This window comes from Natator depressus, chromosome 26 (genome assembly GCF_965152275.1).
Source record: "Natator depressus isolate rNatDep1 chromosome 26, rNatDep2.hap1, whole genome shotgun sequence".
Taxonomy (NCBI): domain Eukaryota; kingdom Metazoa; phylum Chordata; order Testudines; family Cheloniidae; genus Natator; species Natator depressus.
Window position 1 is genome coordinate 7,392,422 of NC_134259.1, and position 17,900 is coordinate 7,410,321.

General features: G+C 40.4%; 1 protein-coding gene across 1 annotated transcript; it reads right to left on the minus strand.

Annotated features, from left to right (window-relative positions):
* Nucleotides 1-1,369: 1,369 nt before the first annotated feature.
* Nucleotides 1,370-17,459, minus strand: KCTD9 (potassium channel tetramerization domain containing 9). Its single transcript, XM_074939939.1, has 12 exons — nucleotides 17,252-17,459; nucleotides 10,711-10,832; nucleotides 9,732-9,775; nucleotides 9,442-9,538; nucleotides 8,906-8,964; nucleotides 8,191-8,319; nucleotides 7,456-7,523; nucleotides 7,222-7,317; nucleotides 6,200-6,349; nucleotides 5,123-5,228; nucleotides 4,647-4,780; nucleotides 1,370-3,667 (listed from the first exon to the last, which is right to left on the minus strand). The coding sequence occupies exons 1-12, from the start codon at nucleotides 17,297-17,299 to the stop codon at nucleotides 3,551-3,553; spliced, it is 1,170 nt and encodes a 389-aa protein (XP_074796040.1). The 5' UTR covers nucleotides 17,300-17,459; the 3' UTR covers nucleotides 1,370-3,550.
* Between the last annotated feature and the right edge of the window lie 441 nt (nucleotides 17,460-17,900).

Below are 17,900 nucleotides of genomic sequence, written 5' to 3' on the forward strand. Positions count from 1 at the left end.
TTAATTATTTTAAGTAGAAAGTACATCCTGGGTAAGTTTGGAGTTGTTGAGATGCAACCAGTACTGTGTGCGACAGTTTAAACGTACAAGGAATTCAGTTCGTTAAACGCCAAGCATCTCTGTACATCAGACCTCAAGGGCCACATTTTACAAAGCGCTCAGCTTCCATTTAGGCACCAAAACAAGCAGGCAGATTTGCAAAAATGCTCAGTACGTTGAATGCCCATTGGGTGCCGAGATACTTTGAAAATGTGGTCAATACGTTTAAGTGCTTTGAGATTCTTGGTTCTATAAAAGTGAAAGTATAATTTGGATGATGCAGTAGACAACTATATTACTTAGATTGGGGCATGGGCTGTCTTTTCGTTGTGTGTTTGTGCAGCATTTACAACCATGGGGTGCTAGTCCAGGACTTGGGGCTCCTAGGTACTACGGCAATAACAAACTATATTGATGCCTTTAAGCAGTGACCTTGACACCTTTTGGAGCTGAAAGGTATTGCAGACTATAAATACGCCGACAGACGCCAATAACAAGGGGTTAAACTCAAACTTTGCTGCAAAAATCTGAATTTTTATCCAGCTGTTTGCTCCCATGCTCCCCACTGTGCATGTAAGTAGTGAAATACCCAAGCCCTCGTGTTTAGTAGCCCATTCACAGTCCTCCTCTCCCCTTTCAGATTAACGGATTAAAAAGTAATTTGATAAAGATTAAAGTATTTTAAGGAGGATTTAGTTACTTTGGGAAAAGAGCAATTTTCTCTCCTAATGTAACATCTCAACAGGAAGGGCTAACACACGACTCCTGCTGATACAACTAATCAAGCTGTTAAAATGGTTTAGTAAGTGAAATAATACCTAGGGGTAAGTTACAGAACATAGGAAAGGACGTGCATAGTTTTTGTTCATTTCTTGTATTTTAGAAGTCAAAACCTTTCCTCAAATCAACAACAGATAGGCTTTGCAGACACACACGGCCAGATTTCCAGCTGCCCCGCAAACACAACTGGAGCCAGATTTTCAAAAGTCTTCAGGACCTACCAGTTCCCATTGTGATCCAGTGGCCAGGTGCTGAACTCTCTTGAAAAACCTGGCTCTCAATTATGATGCCGAAAAGGGAACTTAGCTCTCTTGAAAGTCTGCTCTGCATTTTTCAAGGTCTGGTCATTCACGCTTTTAGTACACAAAACATAATTTGCCTTTCACTTGCAAGTAAGACTTTTTCCAGCTGATATTTTCCTTGGTCCACCTAAATAAGAGTCATATACGTTGCGACAAAGCATTTTAAATGTCTTGTATTTTCACAACCTTTACTCAATTAAAAAAACAAGACTCCTTATAAGTATTTTATACTATTTATTGATGCAGCCAGTTTACATCAGGCTAGAACGTGCATTTTCAGAACAGGCCATTTTTGGCTATTCCTGCAGCCTTGTCATAGCAAAAGAGGTACCTTAAACTTGTCTGCAAGTGAACAATGCCTTATGCTATGAGTATTCAAGTGATTATCAGAGAAAGTTTAAATATAATTTATATGCACTGATTATGAAAATAGATTTCTCCCATACCATATTCTACTTCTGCCAGCTACAAATATGACAAAAATAATTCATTTAAGTAAGTACGTTTCTCCAGCCCTACACTCCATTCTTCCTTCAATGCATGTACATTACCTCCCTGTTAAGGAAAATGACCCTATCTTTATAATGCAACTTTTTGCCATGAAGATAAGTGTTGTCCAATAAGTCAAAAGGCCTAAGAGCCCGATGAATCCCAATTCTGCTCCAATTGGCTATGCGACCTTGAACCCAAGAAGGTCACGTGACATGATCGAGTCAAAACCAATACAGCCCCATTCCCCCCAGTCATATACTTTTGGGGAGCTGATCTTTCCGAGGAAAATAAATGCTTTTGCTGTAACTATTAAGACCACACCACCTTCCTTGTACAGAAGGCAGTAGATCTGCACTTCTACAGCTAAAAAAGGGACCCACTGAAGTAGCTGTGACTAGATCTCGGTTAACAAGGGCAAGCTCTGCAAATTTAACATCATGCAACATTTGTTCCTATCTTCCAGTAAGATTGGTATTTCCTTTGATTTTGACCTGTTTTAAGTTAGTGAGGTAAGTATTCTTGATGCACCCAGGTATTTTTTTGGTATAAAACGTCCGTGCTTGTTTGTGTACAGAACAATCACAGACACATAGGAGAGGTTCTCAATTGGTGTTACAGTGGAAACAGCTTACTGAGTGAAATTCATTGCTGGACAGAGATCCCATAAGGCTTTCTGCACTGCAGAAAGTCCATGGTTCCCTGTCCACTAACAGGTAGAGAGGGGTAAAGGAGAGGAATTTTGGACCAGGGAAGTGGCTCCCATGGTTTCATAGACTATCAGGGTTGGAAGGGACCTCAGAAGGTCATCTAGTCCAACCCCCTGCTCAAAGCAGGGCCAATCCCCAACTAAATCATTTCTCTGAATAGGCTCAACACAGAGCATTGGGGAAAGTCTGTGCTATCCATGGTTTCAGTGAACAGAATGCTTGCATAGCATGCGTTCAGGGGCAACAGCTGCCATTCCATACACAGCAGCAGAGACCATGGAGAGAGAGGCTGGGCATCAGTCCCTGTGTCCACTTTGCTGGAGGAATAAACTCTCTTCCTCTTCCTAATCCACACTTAATTTCCTGTTTAAAAAAAAAAACAAAACCAAAAAACATGCACTTAGGCGTGGTGCTAGAAGGGACACGTACAAGCTAGAGATTTTCACTTGTCAGCACTCCACACTGACATCGAAAGGACTAAATAAGTAGTGTGGGTCTTGGAACATGCTCCTTTAAGTTCTAATTATAACAAAGCTCCGCTGTGCGTGAAGATTTTCTAGTGAAGATATAGTTGCAAAGATGCTTCCACTGTATATTTCCGAAGTTGGTGGAGCCATTGCATACCTAAATTCAAGCTACAACTAGGCAGTGTTACCTGTGATGACTTAGTTAAATGCTGTTCCCCGCACCCAAAAGAAAGTACCTGAAAAAAGTGTTTTGGGAACTCTGTCCCCACCACATTCATCATTTAGTATGCTGTGCATGAATAAAGAAACTAACTGTGGATATACTAATTGTAAACCTAACATTTCTGCTACTGTAGATGACTGACATTTCATATATTTATATTGCAGATACAAATGTAATAAATATAGTTGCATATATTGTGCTTTTATAAATTAAAATCCTAAAAAATGCGTTCCAAAATGAGGTGATGCTAAAACAAGTCTAGTTAAAAAAAGTAACACTTCTAGTTCTAAAACTAGCCCACTTTCCCATCTCCATTCAAAAAATAGCAACAATGTCTATTCTTACACGTATTAAATAAAAGCCCCCTCCCCCAAAAAGTGATCAGAGGTGTTTCCTTAGGCACTACTGAGGGTATAAATTATTGTCTAATAAATGGTACGTCTAGATTATAAAGGGAATGGGTGGAGAAAGAAAGTCACAATAAGTGTTTTTCATTTCTTCCTCTTCAGCAAGTGTTCTTCCAGTCAACTGTGCCAGGCCCTATCTGACACTCTGAGACATGTGTAAAGGCGTCAGCATCTCTTCAAAGATAGCTCCTTTTACGTTAGAGCCTCTCAAGTTAGCTTCTTGTAGATCACAACCCGATAAGTCACAATTCTAAAGGATATAAAAGAGAAGCCTCTCAGGTTAAGCGTACAAAGAAATCACTCTGTGATAGTCTAAGCTAATATAAAAGTACGCCCAGCTTCTGTAGAATGGTAGTTAGAGCAAGCTAGAATTAGTTGGACACTATAATATTACCCTAAATTAGCTACTCCTGGTAAACTATTTGAGATTGAGACTTTAGTTACTTACCACAAGCAGCTAAATTTACAGTCAAATTTATTTTTGGTGAAGGAATTTGATAAGATACAATATAAACACCTCATCTCAAACTAGCATTTGAACCACATTGAACAAAGCTGATGGAAAGGTAAGAATTGTTGCCATGCCAACAGACATAACTGAAGGGCAAAGCAGCAATTTCCTCTATCATAACAGCTTTATAGGGCTTGTGAACATACCAATTAAGAGAAGTAATTTTTCTACAATATAGACACTTAAGGCATATTGCATGAACTCAAACAGCAAGGCAGGCTTCCCCCATGCTACCCTGCTGAATGTGGCATGATTCTCTCCAGTAAAGTCAACAGCAAAGCTCCACCTGTCTTCAATGAGTGCATGATCTAGCACTAAAAGTGACGAGTAATAAAATCTCCATGCACATTCAGATCCGTGTGTCACTTTGGAAGAAAGGCCAAAAAGATTTTTGGCAAGCTGAAAAAACTAAGGTTTGAAGTCTTTATTCCTCAGCCCCTGGGGCAAGCGTGAAGCAAGAGCAAAAGTACTGACAGACTGAGATATGGGCGATTTGGGGCAATAAAAGGACAAATACTAGAAAATTGACAGCTGCTATACTTAAAATCAGTGCCTCTTCATTGCTCCCAGTTTCAAATATCTTTGTTTTCCATTTAATAGATAACCCAGCTGAAAGGAATTAACCTTGTTAAGACCCTCTGTAGATGCTGAAGTCTAATAATTCTATTGGAAGTTTAGTTCAACAAGTTACTGTGTATGAAACAAAAACATTACTCACTTCTAAGTCAGTTCCTGCCAGAGTTGCTCCTCTGAGGTTACAGTTTTTTAGCTTTGCATTTTTCAAAGTTGCAACTCTTAGATTAATTCCTGTCATCTGACTTCCTTCCATGTCAACACCTTTCAGGTTAGCACCTAAAATACACAAACAATCGGTCTACAAAAAGAACACTCAAGGGTGAAATTCACACAGCCAACCCCTGCACAAAGCTAGGGTAATCGTGGGGCTTTTGGGACTTGCCCAAACTCAAAGCAAGCAATGGCAGAAACAAGACTAGAACTCAAGAGCTCCTGCCTTCCAGTAACATGCTCTCAACTCACTAGACAAAGCCTCCTCTCAAATATATTGATTCCACAAATTAACTTTGACACTCTGCCATGTACCATTTAACATAAGTCACAGCACCGCTTGCACTTTTAGTCTGTACGACGCCCAAAGCAAGTGGATACCAGAGAGAGAGAGACTATTTTTGTTACCTTCCAGGTTAGCTTTAAGGCCAGAGGGATCTTCAAAATTACATCCTTTCAGCGATGCCCCTTCTGCATTGGAACAGAGCATCTTTACACCTTGTAGGTTTGCACACTGGCAAAGAAAGAGGTACATGCTATCAGTAAGATTCTACACACAGCTCAGAGAACGGCGGAGACCAAAAGGTAAGAACAGCTTGTCAGATCGCATCATTTATCTTAGGCTACGGCTACACCAGAGCTTGCAGCTGCCCACTGTAAGTTCTCTAGTGTAACTGCTCTAAGCCGATGGGAGAGAGCTCTCCCGTTGACTTAATTAATCCACCCCCAACAAGCGGCAGTAGCAGCCCTCCCGCTCACATCAAGCACTGATCCAGAGAGGTCAGCTCGTTCAAAATTTGCACAGCAAAGGTTGGCATGGGCTAGGTTGCAGCGGCTTAAGTTAGCCATCTTGAAGTTTATGTATCCAAGACACTGTCCACGCTGGTGCTTAGGTTGGTGGAACTTATGTCGCTCGGGGGGGTGACTTATTCGCACTCCTGAGCGGCATAAGTTATACCGACGTAAGTGGGGATTGGCCCTGCTTTGAGCAGGGGGTTGGACTAGATGATCTCCTGCGGGCCCTTCCAACCCTGATATTCTATGGTAGTGTTGACATAGCCTTATAATAAGGCACTGAAACCCATTATAGCACAGCATATAGTGCCATCTAAGGCGGAGGAGTGAAATCTTATAACACTGTTCCCCTGCCAACCTCTTAGAAGGGGAGTAGTGCAATAACCCACAGCAGCTGTTCAAGAGACGCAATGCAAGCTCAAGACCTAAAGCTGTATTTACTTTAGACCTATGCTTCCATAGGATCTGAGGAGGGAAGGAAATTAAAACTTTGGGATGAACTATAAGCTTGTCAGATCAAGTCTTTGTGTAATCAAACATTTTCAATAAGACTTGTAAAGCCATCTATACACTCAAGAGCTTGCAAAGGTTTTTAGAACAAATGTAGCTACTTTGTATTTGTTCCCAATATTGCTCTTCTAAATTACGTAACACTGAACAGCGCAGGCTTTCCAAAGACACAATTCTCACATCAAGCACTGATCCAGAGAGGTCAGCTCGTTCAAGATTTGCACAGCAAAGGTTGGCATGGGCTAGGTTGCAGCGGCTTAAGTTAGCCATCTTGAAGTTTATGTATCGAAGATCTAGCCGAGAGAGATCTGCACCACTGAAATTTAGACCCTAAAAAAGAACAAACAAATAGAAGTTGAAGATGAGGTTTAGTCCAGTGGTCTAAGCACAAAACCGAGCCAGAAGCTTCAGCGTTCTAACCCCAGCTCTAACGCCCTCCCCACCTGTGACCTCGGACACAATCTTTGACTCAGTTTCCCCATTTCTCAGATACGAACGTTATTTTCATCAGACAGGTATTGGAGCATTAGATTATGTGAGGAGCTTTACAAATAAAATTATTTGTTTTTATTTATAACACACTGAAGCCCGAGACACTTACTATTACAATCTGCTTGAAAGACTTTATAATTCTATTTCATCCCCACACATTTTTTTCTTGTGCATGTAAGAGAAAACATTAGACGCTTACCTTCATTTTGTATTCTACTTAAATCCAGATCTTAACAAATATGTTCTCAGACAGGTGAATTTACGCAAGGAGCTTACAACATTACACAGTGTTCTCAGTCCCTTAAACCAAAGAAAAATATACGCAAGAACACCTTCTGCTCCATATGAGAGCGAATGAAATGTAAATGCAAAACCTCACACATTGTCCTGAGTTATGTTAGTCCATTTTGCATTTAAATAGGGAACTGATTAATTCAGTGAATGGCTGCTACATGTAATCTTCAACCTAAAATAATAGAAGACAAAAAGCAAAACAGAGGGGCTTTTTTCCCGCCTGCATGATTGGTTCTGGATTAGCCATATCTTTGAATCAAGACTTCCTGTCTCACATTTAAAAGGAATTAAAAGGGAAAAAAGGAAAAAAAACCCACACATGGCTTGGACTTCACATCACTAATTGTCACATGAGATGTACGGCATTTTGCTGTTGGACTCTAGTACTATAGTTCAAAGCAACGTTTGTATTATACCTGACAGCGCAGTTCAGACTTAGTTGGGGTTGCCAGCAGAAATCGGACAAATTCCTTCCGGGATATAGGAGAATGATCCTCAGCTGGCTGAGAATTCTGCAAGAGAGTTGCATCAAAGAGTTTAAAACTAATATTTATAGAAGCGAGAGCTAAAATTGATTTAAAAAAAAAAAAAACCCCAAAAAACCCCCCCAAAACCCCAAGGCGTACAGTCAAATAAAATAGAAAAGTTACCTTAATAGCTACTTCCAGATGTTCAATCAACGAATCAATACCAAAAAATCTGGCTTCTTCCAAAACACCTAACAAAAGAAAAAAAAAATTACTTCGCTATTTAGAAAATAAGGGCCCCTTCCTGCATGATGCCAAACTCCCTCCTTCGCTGGGATATGAGGAAGTTTAAAACCTCCCAAGATGTGCAAGATCTGTCCCCAGGATTGCAAGTGCATAAATTCTATTCCCCCACCCCGCAATTCATCTTTTAACTCTCAGGAAGACAAAAACCATCTCTTGTTGAATTTAAACAGTTCACAAGAAGTACATAATGCAACTGTCAACCATATACATTAATTAGATGTAATTAGGGTGGAGGAAAGGAGACCATATCCACAGATTAAAGGAAAAATCATCCATCAATTTAGTGATGGTGTGTTTCCAATACAAGCAGTGTAGAAGATCTGGAGTACATGAGGGTTAAGGAATTAAACCCAGAATTATAGTAATAGGTTAGGGCCTGGCAAGAATCCTGACAACCCTCAAGCTGAATCGGTACCAATATATTATTTTCATTCACCTGTAAATCACAGAATTAAACTTAATCAATAACAAATGGACCAAAGTTTTAAAAACATCTACAAACCCTCAGATATACATATACAACTCTTATTGATGCCAATGGATGTACGGAGGGGCAGAGTTTAACCTTTGATGAGGAATAAATTTTAGGGATGTCACACAGAAAATACATACCTAGCAAATTAACGCCATCATTTACAATGAGCTGCCCATGACGCAAATAGTTCAGAATTGGTTCAAAGTACTCTGGGCTGCGATCAATTAGGAACGCTCCCCTGCGATCCTGCTTATTCCCCCAGGCATCTGTTTCCACACACAAAAAATATGCAGTGTATTAAATTTGATACAGTGATAACTTTTCATATTCAGATTACTACTGCCACACCACTCAAAGCAACAGATTGTAATGAGCTAAATAAAAGATTGACTTGAAGGGACACAGTCTGGAAGAGAATGAAAAGAAAAAAAAAAAAACCAACAAGAAGTGGCAATTGTAAATCCAAAACACAATTCATGTTACAGCATAAGAACCAGCAGGGGAATCAACATAAATCGGAGCAGAACTGGACTGTTTTAGTTTTACTGGAGCATGGACTGTATTTTTGTCTCTTGAACAGCGTTAGCACATTGATTGCATTAATTGAACCAATGGTCAAATAAGAGTGAGATGCAACTAAAAGCATTCACAAGTATTACCAGTCGTAAATTACATTTTCAAGATGTCATACAAACTTTAAGCACAACAGGTGAAAAGTAAAAGCATTTTAAGTTCTGTTTTGGTACTCTAACATATACTCATAAGGAAGGGGTATCTTTCAAAAAAAAAAAAAAAAAAAATTAACAGTGCTTCTACTAACTTTAAGGAAGAAGTCTATTTCAAAATACCAACCTTTATCTTTAAACATATGGGCCAGCATACTGTCAGGTTCTTTATTAACTAAAGTGCTCCTGGAAAATAAAGCAAATTCAATTTATCTTTAGCTTGTCTAGCTCAAGAGGTACATTGCAACAAATCGAGAATTTCCTGTACCTACAGTTATGAAAGTGATGAGAGGAAGAGACAGATCTCTAAATTACAATGCTGTCCCAGACTTATTTTCATAACATGTATAGTGTATTAGGTCAAATTTACTCTCATAAGACATCTTAAAAGGAGAGAGCTTATTTGATTGATTAAAAAGTAGAGAAGATTCCAAATACAATTTTCCAGCAAGTTTTTAATACTATCTGAAAACTGTTCTAAATCAGTAATAGTGAACAATAAGATAACTGCCCAGAAAGATTTTCTCCGAAATAAGTGATTTTTTTTTCAATGTTTTTTCATTTGTCCTCTGAAGACTCACCAAGTGAACATACAGTGGTTGACTCACGGAAGTAAGTCTATAAAGTTCTTTGAAAACAAAAATTAAATAGTTATATTCCCACCGTGTAGTTGTAAAGTATCGGCCTCCAACATTTAGTGTTAACCAATCCGTGTGCGACCCTGTTAGTTCTTCATGAAATTTTACGTCTGTCTGAGGATCTACATTGATGAAATGTACAAAGTGATCTTTAGTCAAGTATATTTCTGAATAACCCCACATTATAAGATACCTCTTCTGAAAACTGTTTGCACACTGGTGAAAAGAATTTCATATATATTTTACATTTACTTCAAATCTTTCTTCGTAAGTCAAAACATTAGTCAACCCCCCCGACCCTCCCCACACACCTACCAATGAATGGCTCCCCTTCGCAAACGAACAAAACATCATCATCCCTAGGGGAAAAAGAAAAAAAAATTTGTATAAAAAGTCATTAATCCAGGGTTAACCCTTTCCCAATCAGTTTGAGGCAATGGAAATTGATTATCATTTACTTAGAACGTTAGCATCCAATTCTGATCTCCCATTGATTTTATGAGTGTAACACAATTTCAATGGAGATACTCCCAATTTACACCGATGTAAGCCAGGCAAGAATCAAGCCCTCTGTTACTTAGCAAGTTTAGTTCAGTTCATTAGTTGTATCTCCTGTGAAATGTATAGTACCTGTTCTCTCTTGTCTGAAGTACATATAGTCTTGCCGTCTTAAATGTCCAATCCTCCAACCCTCACACATGTAATTCACAGGTAGAAGGGCTGAAGGATTAAGCCACATACGTACTCTGTGCATTGGTAATCCCTTTAGTATACACATTTCTGTACAACAATTCAGATAGGTATTAAATGTTATGACATCCAGTTGATACAAGCAGTTTAATTTCTCCTCAAAATTAAAAAAAAAAAAAAAAAACCCAAAAACAAACACTTTGGCTAGGATATCATAGCATTTCTGTTTTGGCAAATTAAAACATAAGATGGGAGAATGTTAAAGGGGAAAAAAATGTTAACTCTCTCTTGCTTCAGGGCATAAAATGACTTAAAACAAGGTTCAGGATGGAATCCACACAGTCATGCAGCATTCCATAACTGATCAGGGGCACTTGTGATGGGATTTGCTTTCCTCTAAAGCACCAGGTATTGACCACTGTTAGAGCCAGGTTATTAAAGTCGAGTTATTGAAGATCCAGGAGGACAGCCCTAAGTTTTCTAGCCAGTATCTACACAAACTGCTTTTCAAATGGCCTCTACAGCACTTTCTTCATATATTTTCATAGAACAGCATATTAGTATTAGTCTCAATTAAGTTAGCTTTTGTTTGGACAAACATTACCTGATCAATGCAATATCATCAATGAGTCCACCTTTCCCATTGTACACACTGGTCGCTTTTATTCCAAGCTTATTACTAGCCACAGACAGCAAATCTGATAATGTCCCATAAACAGCCACCACCTATAAACAGAAGACAGGTAATTTAGTGCTGCAGATACCGTTTGTGGATATTTTTTCTGGACATTTAAACTACTGTTTTTAAAAGAAGAACACACATTATCTACACCTAATATGAAGGGGGGAAAACAACAAGCCCCCACGTCACAATCTAATGGCCCCCTCAAATGAGTTGAAACAGTTGTAAAGTTTGTTTTGGTTGTGTCTTTATAATAACTAAGAAATACCTTGGGCGTTAAAGGATTTTTTTTAAAACATGTTTTATTGAATGCACAATGATGATTAGAAACCTATTCTATCTAGTAGGACTTAAGCCTCTTATTTTAAATCCCTCTACTTCTCCCTCTATTCTACTGGTCATGAAATTGCTGCAAAATTTCTTTAAAACAAAACTCACAGCAAGTCCCCACGAACAAATAGAGAAGGGGAAAAAGTCTCCAGGGTATCAAAGTGTTTACAATTAGGAACATAAGAAGTGTCATACCAGATCAGGCCATTCTGAAAGTAGCCAGTACTAGATGCTCAAGAGGAAAGTTCAATAAACCTACCCACAAGCATTTCCTGACCCCCCATCACTAAGTGATTGATTTGCGGCCTGAATCTTGAGCGTTAATATCCCAAATAAAAATAGATAGCTAACTTAATTTTAGATCTTCTCATTGTCCATATAAATGTGCAGCCTTTCTTGAACCCTAAGCTCTTGGTCTCAACAGTATCTTGTAGCAGCAAGTTCAAGAGGTTAATTACACAATGTGTGAAAACAAAAATAAGAATCTGTGGACAGGTAATGTTACTAAGCTCTCAAAAATAGCACAACTCTTAGCAAACTGGCACTATGCTCTATCATTGAACAGATCTCTATTTTTTGTACCGAAAGAGGAACTAGTTTGTTGATAAGTGTCACAACATGGACACTGATTATTTTAAAATTACCAGGCATTGCCAAGTATCAGCCCATGATCCAAAGGCAGTGTAATGGAATTGAATAGCGTAGCCTGTGGTCATTCATCTGTAATAAGCATGTCCCATGGAGACCACAGGTCACTCCATGCCTTCATGCTTTGGCAGATGTACCATATGTGTAAAACCTAGCAGAAACCACAGTGATCCAATTGTTCCCATCTGTCAAGCGTTAAGACTGGGGGTGCTATCATAACCAACTCTCGCAAAAGATTGCAATAGCAGAAACAGAATCAAACCTGTTAGTGGCATTTACTCAAAAAAAACACTGGAGCATTAAAATGCTGTAATGGCTGTGGATTTCTTTTCCATTCTATTTGTCCCTCTCCCCTTTCCCAGTCACTTGAAATGTCAGGTGTTCAATGAGATCAGGGCCTTGAGAAGGTCCCTGAAGTCAGAATCTCCACAAAATGCAGACTGGGAGAACTGAGTACTGCTCAAGGTACAAGACAAGCACCAATGTTGTTGTGCGTCAGAACAAACTTAACTAGTTCCAACCCAATGCGTTATTTATGGTTTCAGTGCCTCTTCCTAATCACCACACTGCCAATTTTTGTTAGGATGAGAAAAAAGGGAACGGAAAGAGCTGTCAAAAAGTGAGGAGGGTGAGGGGAAATCTACTATATAATTGATCCTCAATGGACTGAGACCAAAAAAAACTCACCCTAATAAAAATCTAAAAATACGGTGAAGGACAAAAGAAATGTGCAGGTGTGTTTGCGAGAGGGAAGGGTGGAGGGCGGACAATAAATGAAGTTTCAAGAAAGCAGAAAAGGAAACAAATGGTGACATTTATAAGACTATGGCTTTTATATGCATAAATGGAAAAGATAAGAAGATAGCTGCTGAAACAATATTAGATGCACAGTATTGTAGAAGCACTTCTTGCTGCAATGTCTCCGTACTGGTCAATTTATACAGCCCTACTGGCCTTGGCTAAGAAAGCAGCAATTTAATAACCTTTCCCACAGAACTGGTGCTGCCAAGCATCCTGCTGCTCACAGGGAACTAAGTCAACTAAGGGTTTCAAGGAGGGGATGATGGGCCAAACTGAGCCCGATGTAAGTGAGCTTAACGCCACTGAAATCAAATGACTTACACCAGGTTACACCAGGACTGAATTTGGTGAAGTGGCAGTAAGCAGCGAACGGACCACCAATAAAGCAAGCCTTTTTATATAGTGATTATTTCGTTGAAAAATAAATATTGCTCATTTGTTCTGTTCCAGGGCTCTCTAACATTGCTTTCCATTGCAGTAGTGAAAACTAAGTCAGTTCTGTCATTCCAGTTAAATAACTCATGAGATATAGATCTAAGGCAGAGTGGGAAAAGGAGCTATGTTTGGTAAGACCTAGCGAGACCAGGCATGTGAGGTAATATATTTTATTGGAACAACTTCTGTTGGTGAAAGAGACAAGCTTTCGAGCGTACACACAGCTCTTCTTCAGATCTTAGAAAGGTACTTAGAGTATCACAGCTAAATACAAGGTGGAACAGATTTTATGAATACCTGACAGTTGGTCATTTCTTTTTTAAGATTTGTATGCTGGCTAAGCCTAGAGAACTGAGCCTCTCTCCTCCTTCAGAGATTATTTCAGAAGCCTCAGATAGTGAGTAAAGTTTAATATCACTTGTTAGCAGCAGATAACTGAAAGTGTAGATATATCACGGTAGTTGGAGATGGAAAAGACCATTATTGGAAGTGCATGCATATCCCCCCCCCCCGCCCCCCCGATAGAGGGAATAACTCACATTAAACCAATATTACATTAAATGTTGGGCTAAAGGCCAATCCAGCCTTAGATGGCGATTTATAAAAACAGAACCATAAGCAGCCTGCAGACTTTAATTTACAGGCCTGTCACTGCAAACTAGAAGGAACAGAGCAGGACCTGCATTAACAATGACAATGTGAATGTGACTTTAACCACATGGAACCATGACTCAAGCAAGGAATTCCTAGTCTCTTTGAAATTCCCCGCCCCCCCCCCCCCCAAAAAAAAAGTTAATGAATACTTGACATATGCTCACTTTTAGTGAGCTCAATCCCATTCCCATGGACTTCAATGGAAGTAGGATTAGGCCATAACAGAGAGGATCAGTAGAAAATCAGGCAAATACAGATGTTCTTGAAAGATGCTAGCCCCAGATACTGAATTCGTATATTCTACCCACAGAACAGGCATAGGATGGACAGCAATGCAAAGCTCCCCCATCCTGTCCTGCCTGCGTGTCCCAAACCTATCCTAGAGGGACACACTCTCGGGAATGAAAGGATAATTCAGTCTCCAAGCCATGAAAAGGAATTGCTGCAGATGAGGCTGAAGTTTATTACACATAACAAAAACATGGTAATAGATCCTTAACAAGGCGCACCGAAATTCTAGCATCCCTATAAATAAGTCATTCATTTCTTAATATTAATAGTGTAACATCGTATTCTTAACACAATAAAAATTATTAAACAAAACTTAAAAAAACTTGAACTTCCTTGTTTGAGGGAGGGAAGGAAAGAGGGATCATGTATTGGAGGCCGGGAGAAGAAAATTAAGGGTCTAATTTTGCAAGGCACAGAAGACCCATAACAATGAGAGGTTTCACCAGAGGTTGAAGGTAATTCCCTTGCGTGTATAGTAGAATATTCACAGAACAATTCCTTCCATGTAAATATGATTCATACACAGACACTATTAAGTTTATATATTGTCTTAAGAGGTTTAATTGCTGTTTTGGTTATGTTTCAGAGTAGCAGCCGTGTTAGTCTGTATTCGCAAAAAGAAAAGGAGTACTTGTGGCACCTTAGAGACTAACATATTTTTCTGAGCATAAGCTTTTGTGAGCTACAGCTCACTTATATTCGATGGAGTGAGCTGTAACTCACAAAAGCTTATGCTCAAATAAATTGGTTAGTCTCTAAGGTGCCACAAGTCCTCCTTTTCTTTTTGTTTTGGTTATAACATCTGTGCAGGGCCAGAGATTACTACTTTTATATACTAGTATTACAATCAGACTACAGTGGGAGACTGAGGGAAATTTTTCAAACATGAGTACCAAGATATATGTCTGTAGATTTGTTGCAACATGTCTATCCACACAACCCTGCAGTATTTTTTCCCCCACCTCAACAGCTACAAACACGCTAGCAGGACTTAAGTCATTCACACAAAATTTGTGCATACCCATTGCTGTGCTAGAAAAAAAATCCACCTTTATAGACAGATTTGAAAACCCTGCCCGCACCATCAGTAACCATGGTACTTAGACAGGGTGGATTGATTTAAATCACGAAGTGGAATGCCTCAATTTAAATCATCGATTTTAATCAACTTTTCCATTTGTACTTCAGTTATTTTCTAAAAACACAGCCCTCTCGTTGATTGAGCTCATGTTTTCACAGTTATTTACATCTAAATAGAGCCTTTACACTAAAACCGGCACATCTTTTTGCTAACTCGGAAGATACATTATAACTATGTGCATTTATTTGAGGAATTATATAGTATATTTTCAGATTCTTATTAATTGTACATTTTTAGTATATTAGAAAACGATGAATGATATATTGCTTATTTACTTGATGGTTAAATTTTTGCTCATTACTTGTGTCAAGCTGTATTAGGATGGTAACTGGAATTTAAACAAACACACAAAACAGTTTGTGTTTTTACAATTTGTTTTTATTAAACAAAACAACCTTAAATGTTTGGGATATATAAACCTCATCAAAAAATGTTTCATATTTACAACTAAATGACTAAATAAACAGAGATTAACTGTAGTCAGTGAATTAAGCTGATGATTTCAGGTCAGTCTGGGAAAGTTTTCAAATATGCTTAAGTGAAAGAGAGTGCTGCTTAAGTTCCTACATACCAAAGTATTTTGAAAATCAGACAGTCTCCTAAATTACTTAGGCTAACCTACTATGCCACACCTATAAAGTCTGACCTCAAAAGTCACAGGGTTTTCCCTCGACTCTCTCTTTTATATAGAAATGCAGACTTTAACTCAAAGTTTTTGATAGAGGCTCATGGATTCAATATACATACTTATTATTTAAATGTTTTAAGAGATTATAATAAATTTAGGTCTTATGTTTTGTATTAAATTCAGATTTCACTTTAAACGGGTATATCTTTTTGAAAAGAAACACATAATTTGAAGTAAAATAAAATCAAATTTAAATTTAAAAAAAAAATCCTGATTTTTATCCATCTTGTTACTAACATTGCACCAGAGAAAGATGCATCATGTACTGGTATTTAAATTGCACCAGTAAGATTTACAACACCTACCCACTACCCCAGCTAAATTAATATGATGCCTGCAAGAGCACCCACAACCCACTCACACGGATTTACACTGTGAGGAGGGTTGCCAACGTTTGTTGGACAAATTCCTGGAGATTTCATCACGTGACATCATCTTAAATTAAAAGGTTAATCTTTAATTCTTGGAGACTCCAGGACAATCCCAGAGGGTTGGCAAACCTGACAGTGAGTCATTCGTAGTGGCAAAAATTCACATCCACAAACCTGTGACACCCACAAAAAAAAAAAAATACATACAACCACAGAGTTCACATATCCACAGGGCACCAGTGGCATCCCCTCCCTATTTCCCCTCCTAGCCCCGCTACCCTTGAGAGCTCCTCTGTCCTTCATCCCCCCCACACCCTTCATACCCCACTCCCCCAAATACCCTTCATGCTCCCCTCAAATACTCTTCATATTCCCCCCCTCCAGTACCCTTCATACCCCCCCAAATACTCTTCATATTCCCCCCTCCAGTACCCTTCATACCCCCCACCCCCTTCATATTCCCCCCCTCCAGTACCCTTCATACCCCCCCAAATACTCTTCATATTCCCCCCCTCCAGTACCCTTCATACCCCCCCACCCCCTTCATATTCCCCCCCTCCAGTACCCTTCATACCCCCCCACCCCCTTCATATTCCCCCCCTCCAGTACCCTTCATACCCCCCCACCCCCTTCATACTCCCCCCCTCCAGTACCCTTCATACCCCCCCACCCCCTTCATACCCTCTACCCCCTTCATACTCCCCCCCAAATACTCTTCATATTCCCCCCTCCAGTACCCTTCATATCCCCCACCCCGTTCATATTTCCCCAAATACCCTTCATACTCCCCCCCTCCAGTACCCTTCATACTCTCCCCCAAATACCCTTCAGACTCCCCCCCCTCCAGTACCCTTCATGCCCCCCACCCCCTTCATACCCCAAATACTCTTCAGACCCCACCCCATACCCCAGCTCCACCGTTAACTCCCCCTCAAAAAGGTCCCCCCGCGCCCCCAAAATCTCCTCTGCCCTCGAGCTCCACCCCCCCCGTATTAACTCTCCCGCCCCCACGTCTGGCCAGGGTCAGATCCCTCCTTCCCCCTCCCCCCGGCCCCACCCACTTCACCTCAGAGCCCCTCCCCCCTTCGCCAGGCCCCCCCTCACCTTCCCGTTCTTGGGGGTGCCATTGACGAACAGGGTGACCCGCCTCATGCTACCAGCGCTCCCGAGGCCACGGTCCGTCGCCGCCAAACCCGGAAGCCAGCACCTATGACTGACATCGCCGGCCCCCAATCAGAGACCCGCTCCCACTCCTCTTGCCCAATGGGAGGCAGGCAAGGGCGAGGCGTTCTTCCGTGCAGGTGTGGAGGTTAGACAGGGAGGATTGACGGGGGGAACGTTCTGCCCGAGGTGGGCGGGGTCTGGGTTTTGGCCAATCAGAGCTCTAAGAGCGAGGGGGCTTGAGAAGGGCAGGGCGTTACTCGTGACGGCCAAACAGCATGAGAAATATTTGCATGAGGGGGGGGCCAATTACTCCCTAGACTTCTGATTGGCCAGAATGTGTCACGTGGAGATGGACTGGCCGTTTGATGGGCTGTATTTCAAAACTAGTGCGCCATCCAATCGCGTCGATGCTATGTTTCCTGCGCGCTGCCGGGACTCACTGCAGGAAAAATAGTCCTGTTCCTCGCAGAGGCTTTCCGAGACTATCTGAGCCCCGAAGCCTGCCGGAGGTGGCCTTCTTCCTGCCACCCCACTGGTCTGGAGGACATGTGCCCAAGTTGATGCGGCTAGGCGGGAGGTCGGCTCTCGG

Coding starts and splice junctions, on each gene's coding strand:
- KCTD9 (XM_074939939.1), bottom strand. CDS start 17,299: ATGAGGCGGGTCACCCTGTTCGTCAATGGCACCCCCAAGAACGGGAAG. Junction 9,539..9,731: donor CGAAGGGGAGCCATTCATTG/GTAGGTGTGTGG, acceptor TCATCAATGTAG/ATCCTCAGACAGACGTAAAA. Junction 5,229..6,199: donor TCTCTGGATCAGTGCTTGAT/GTGAGAATTGTG, acceptor TTTCTTTGCCAG/TGTGCAAACCTACAAGGTGT.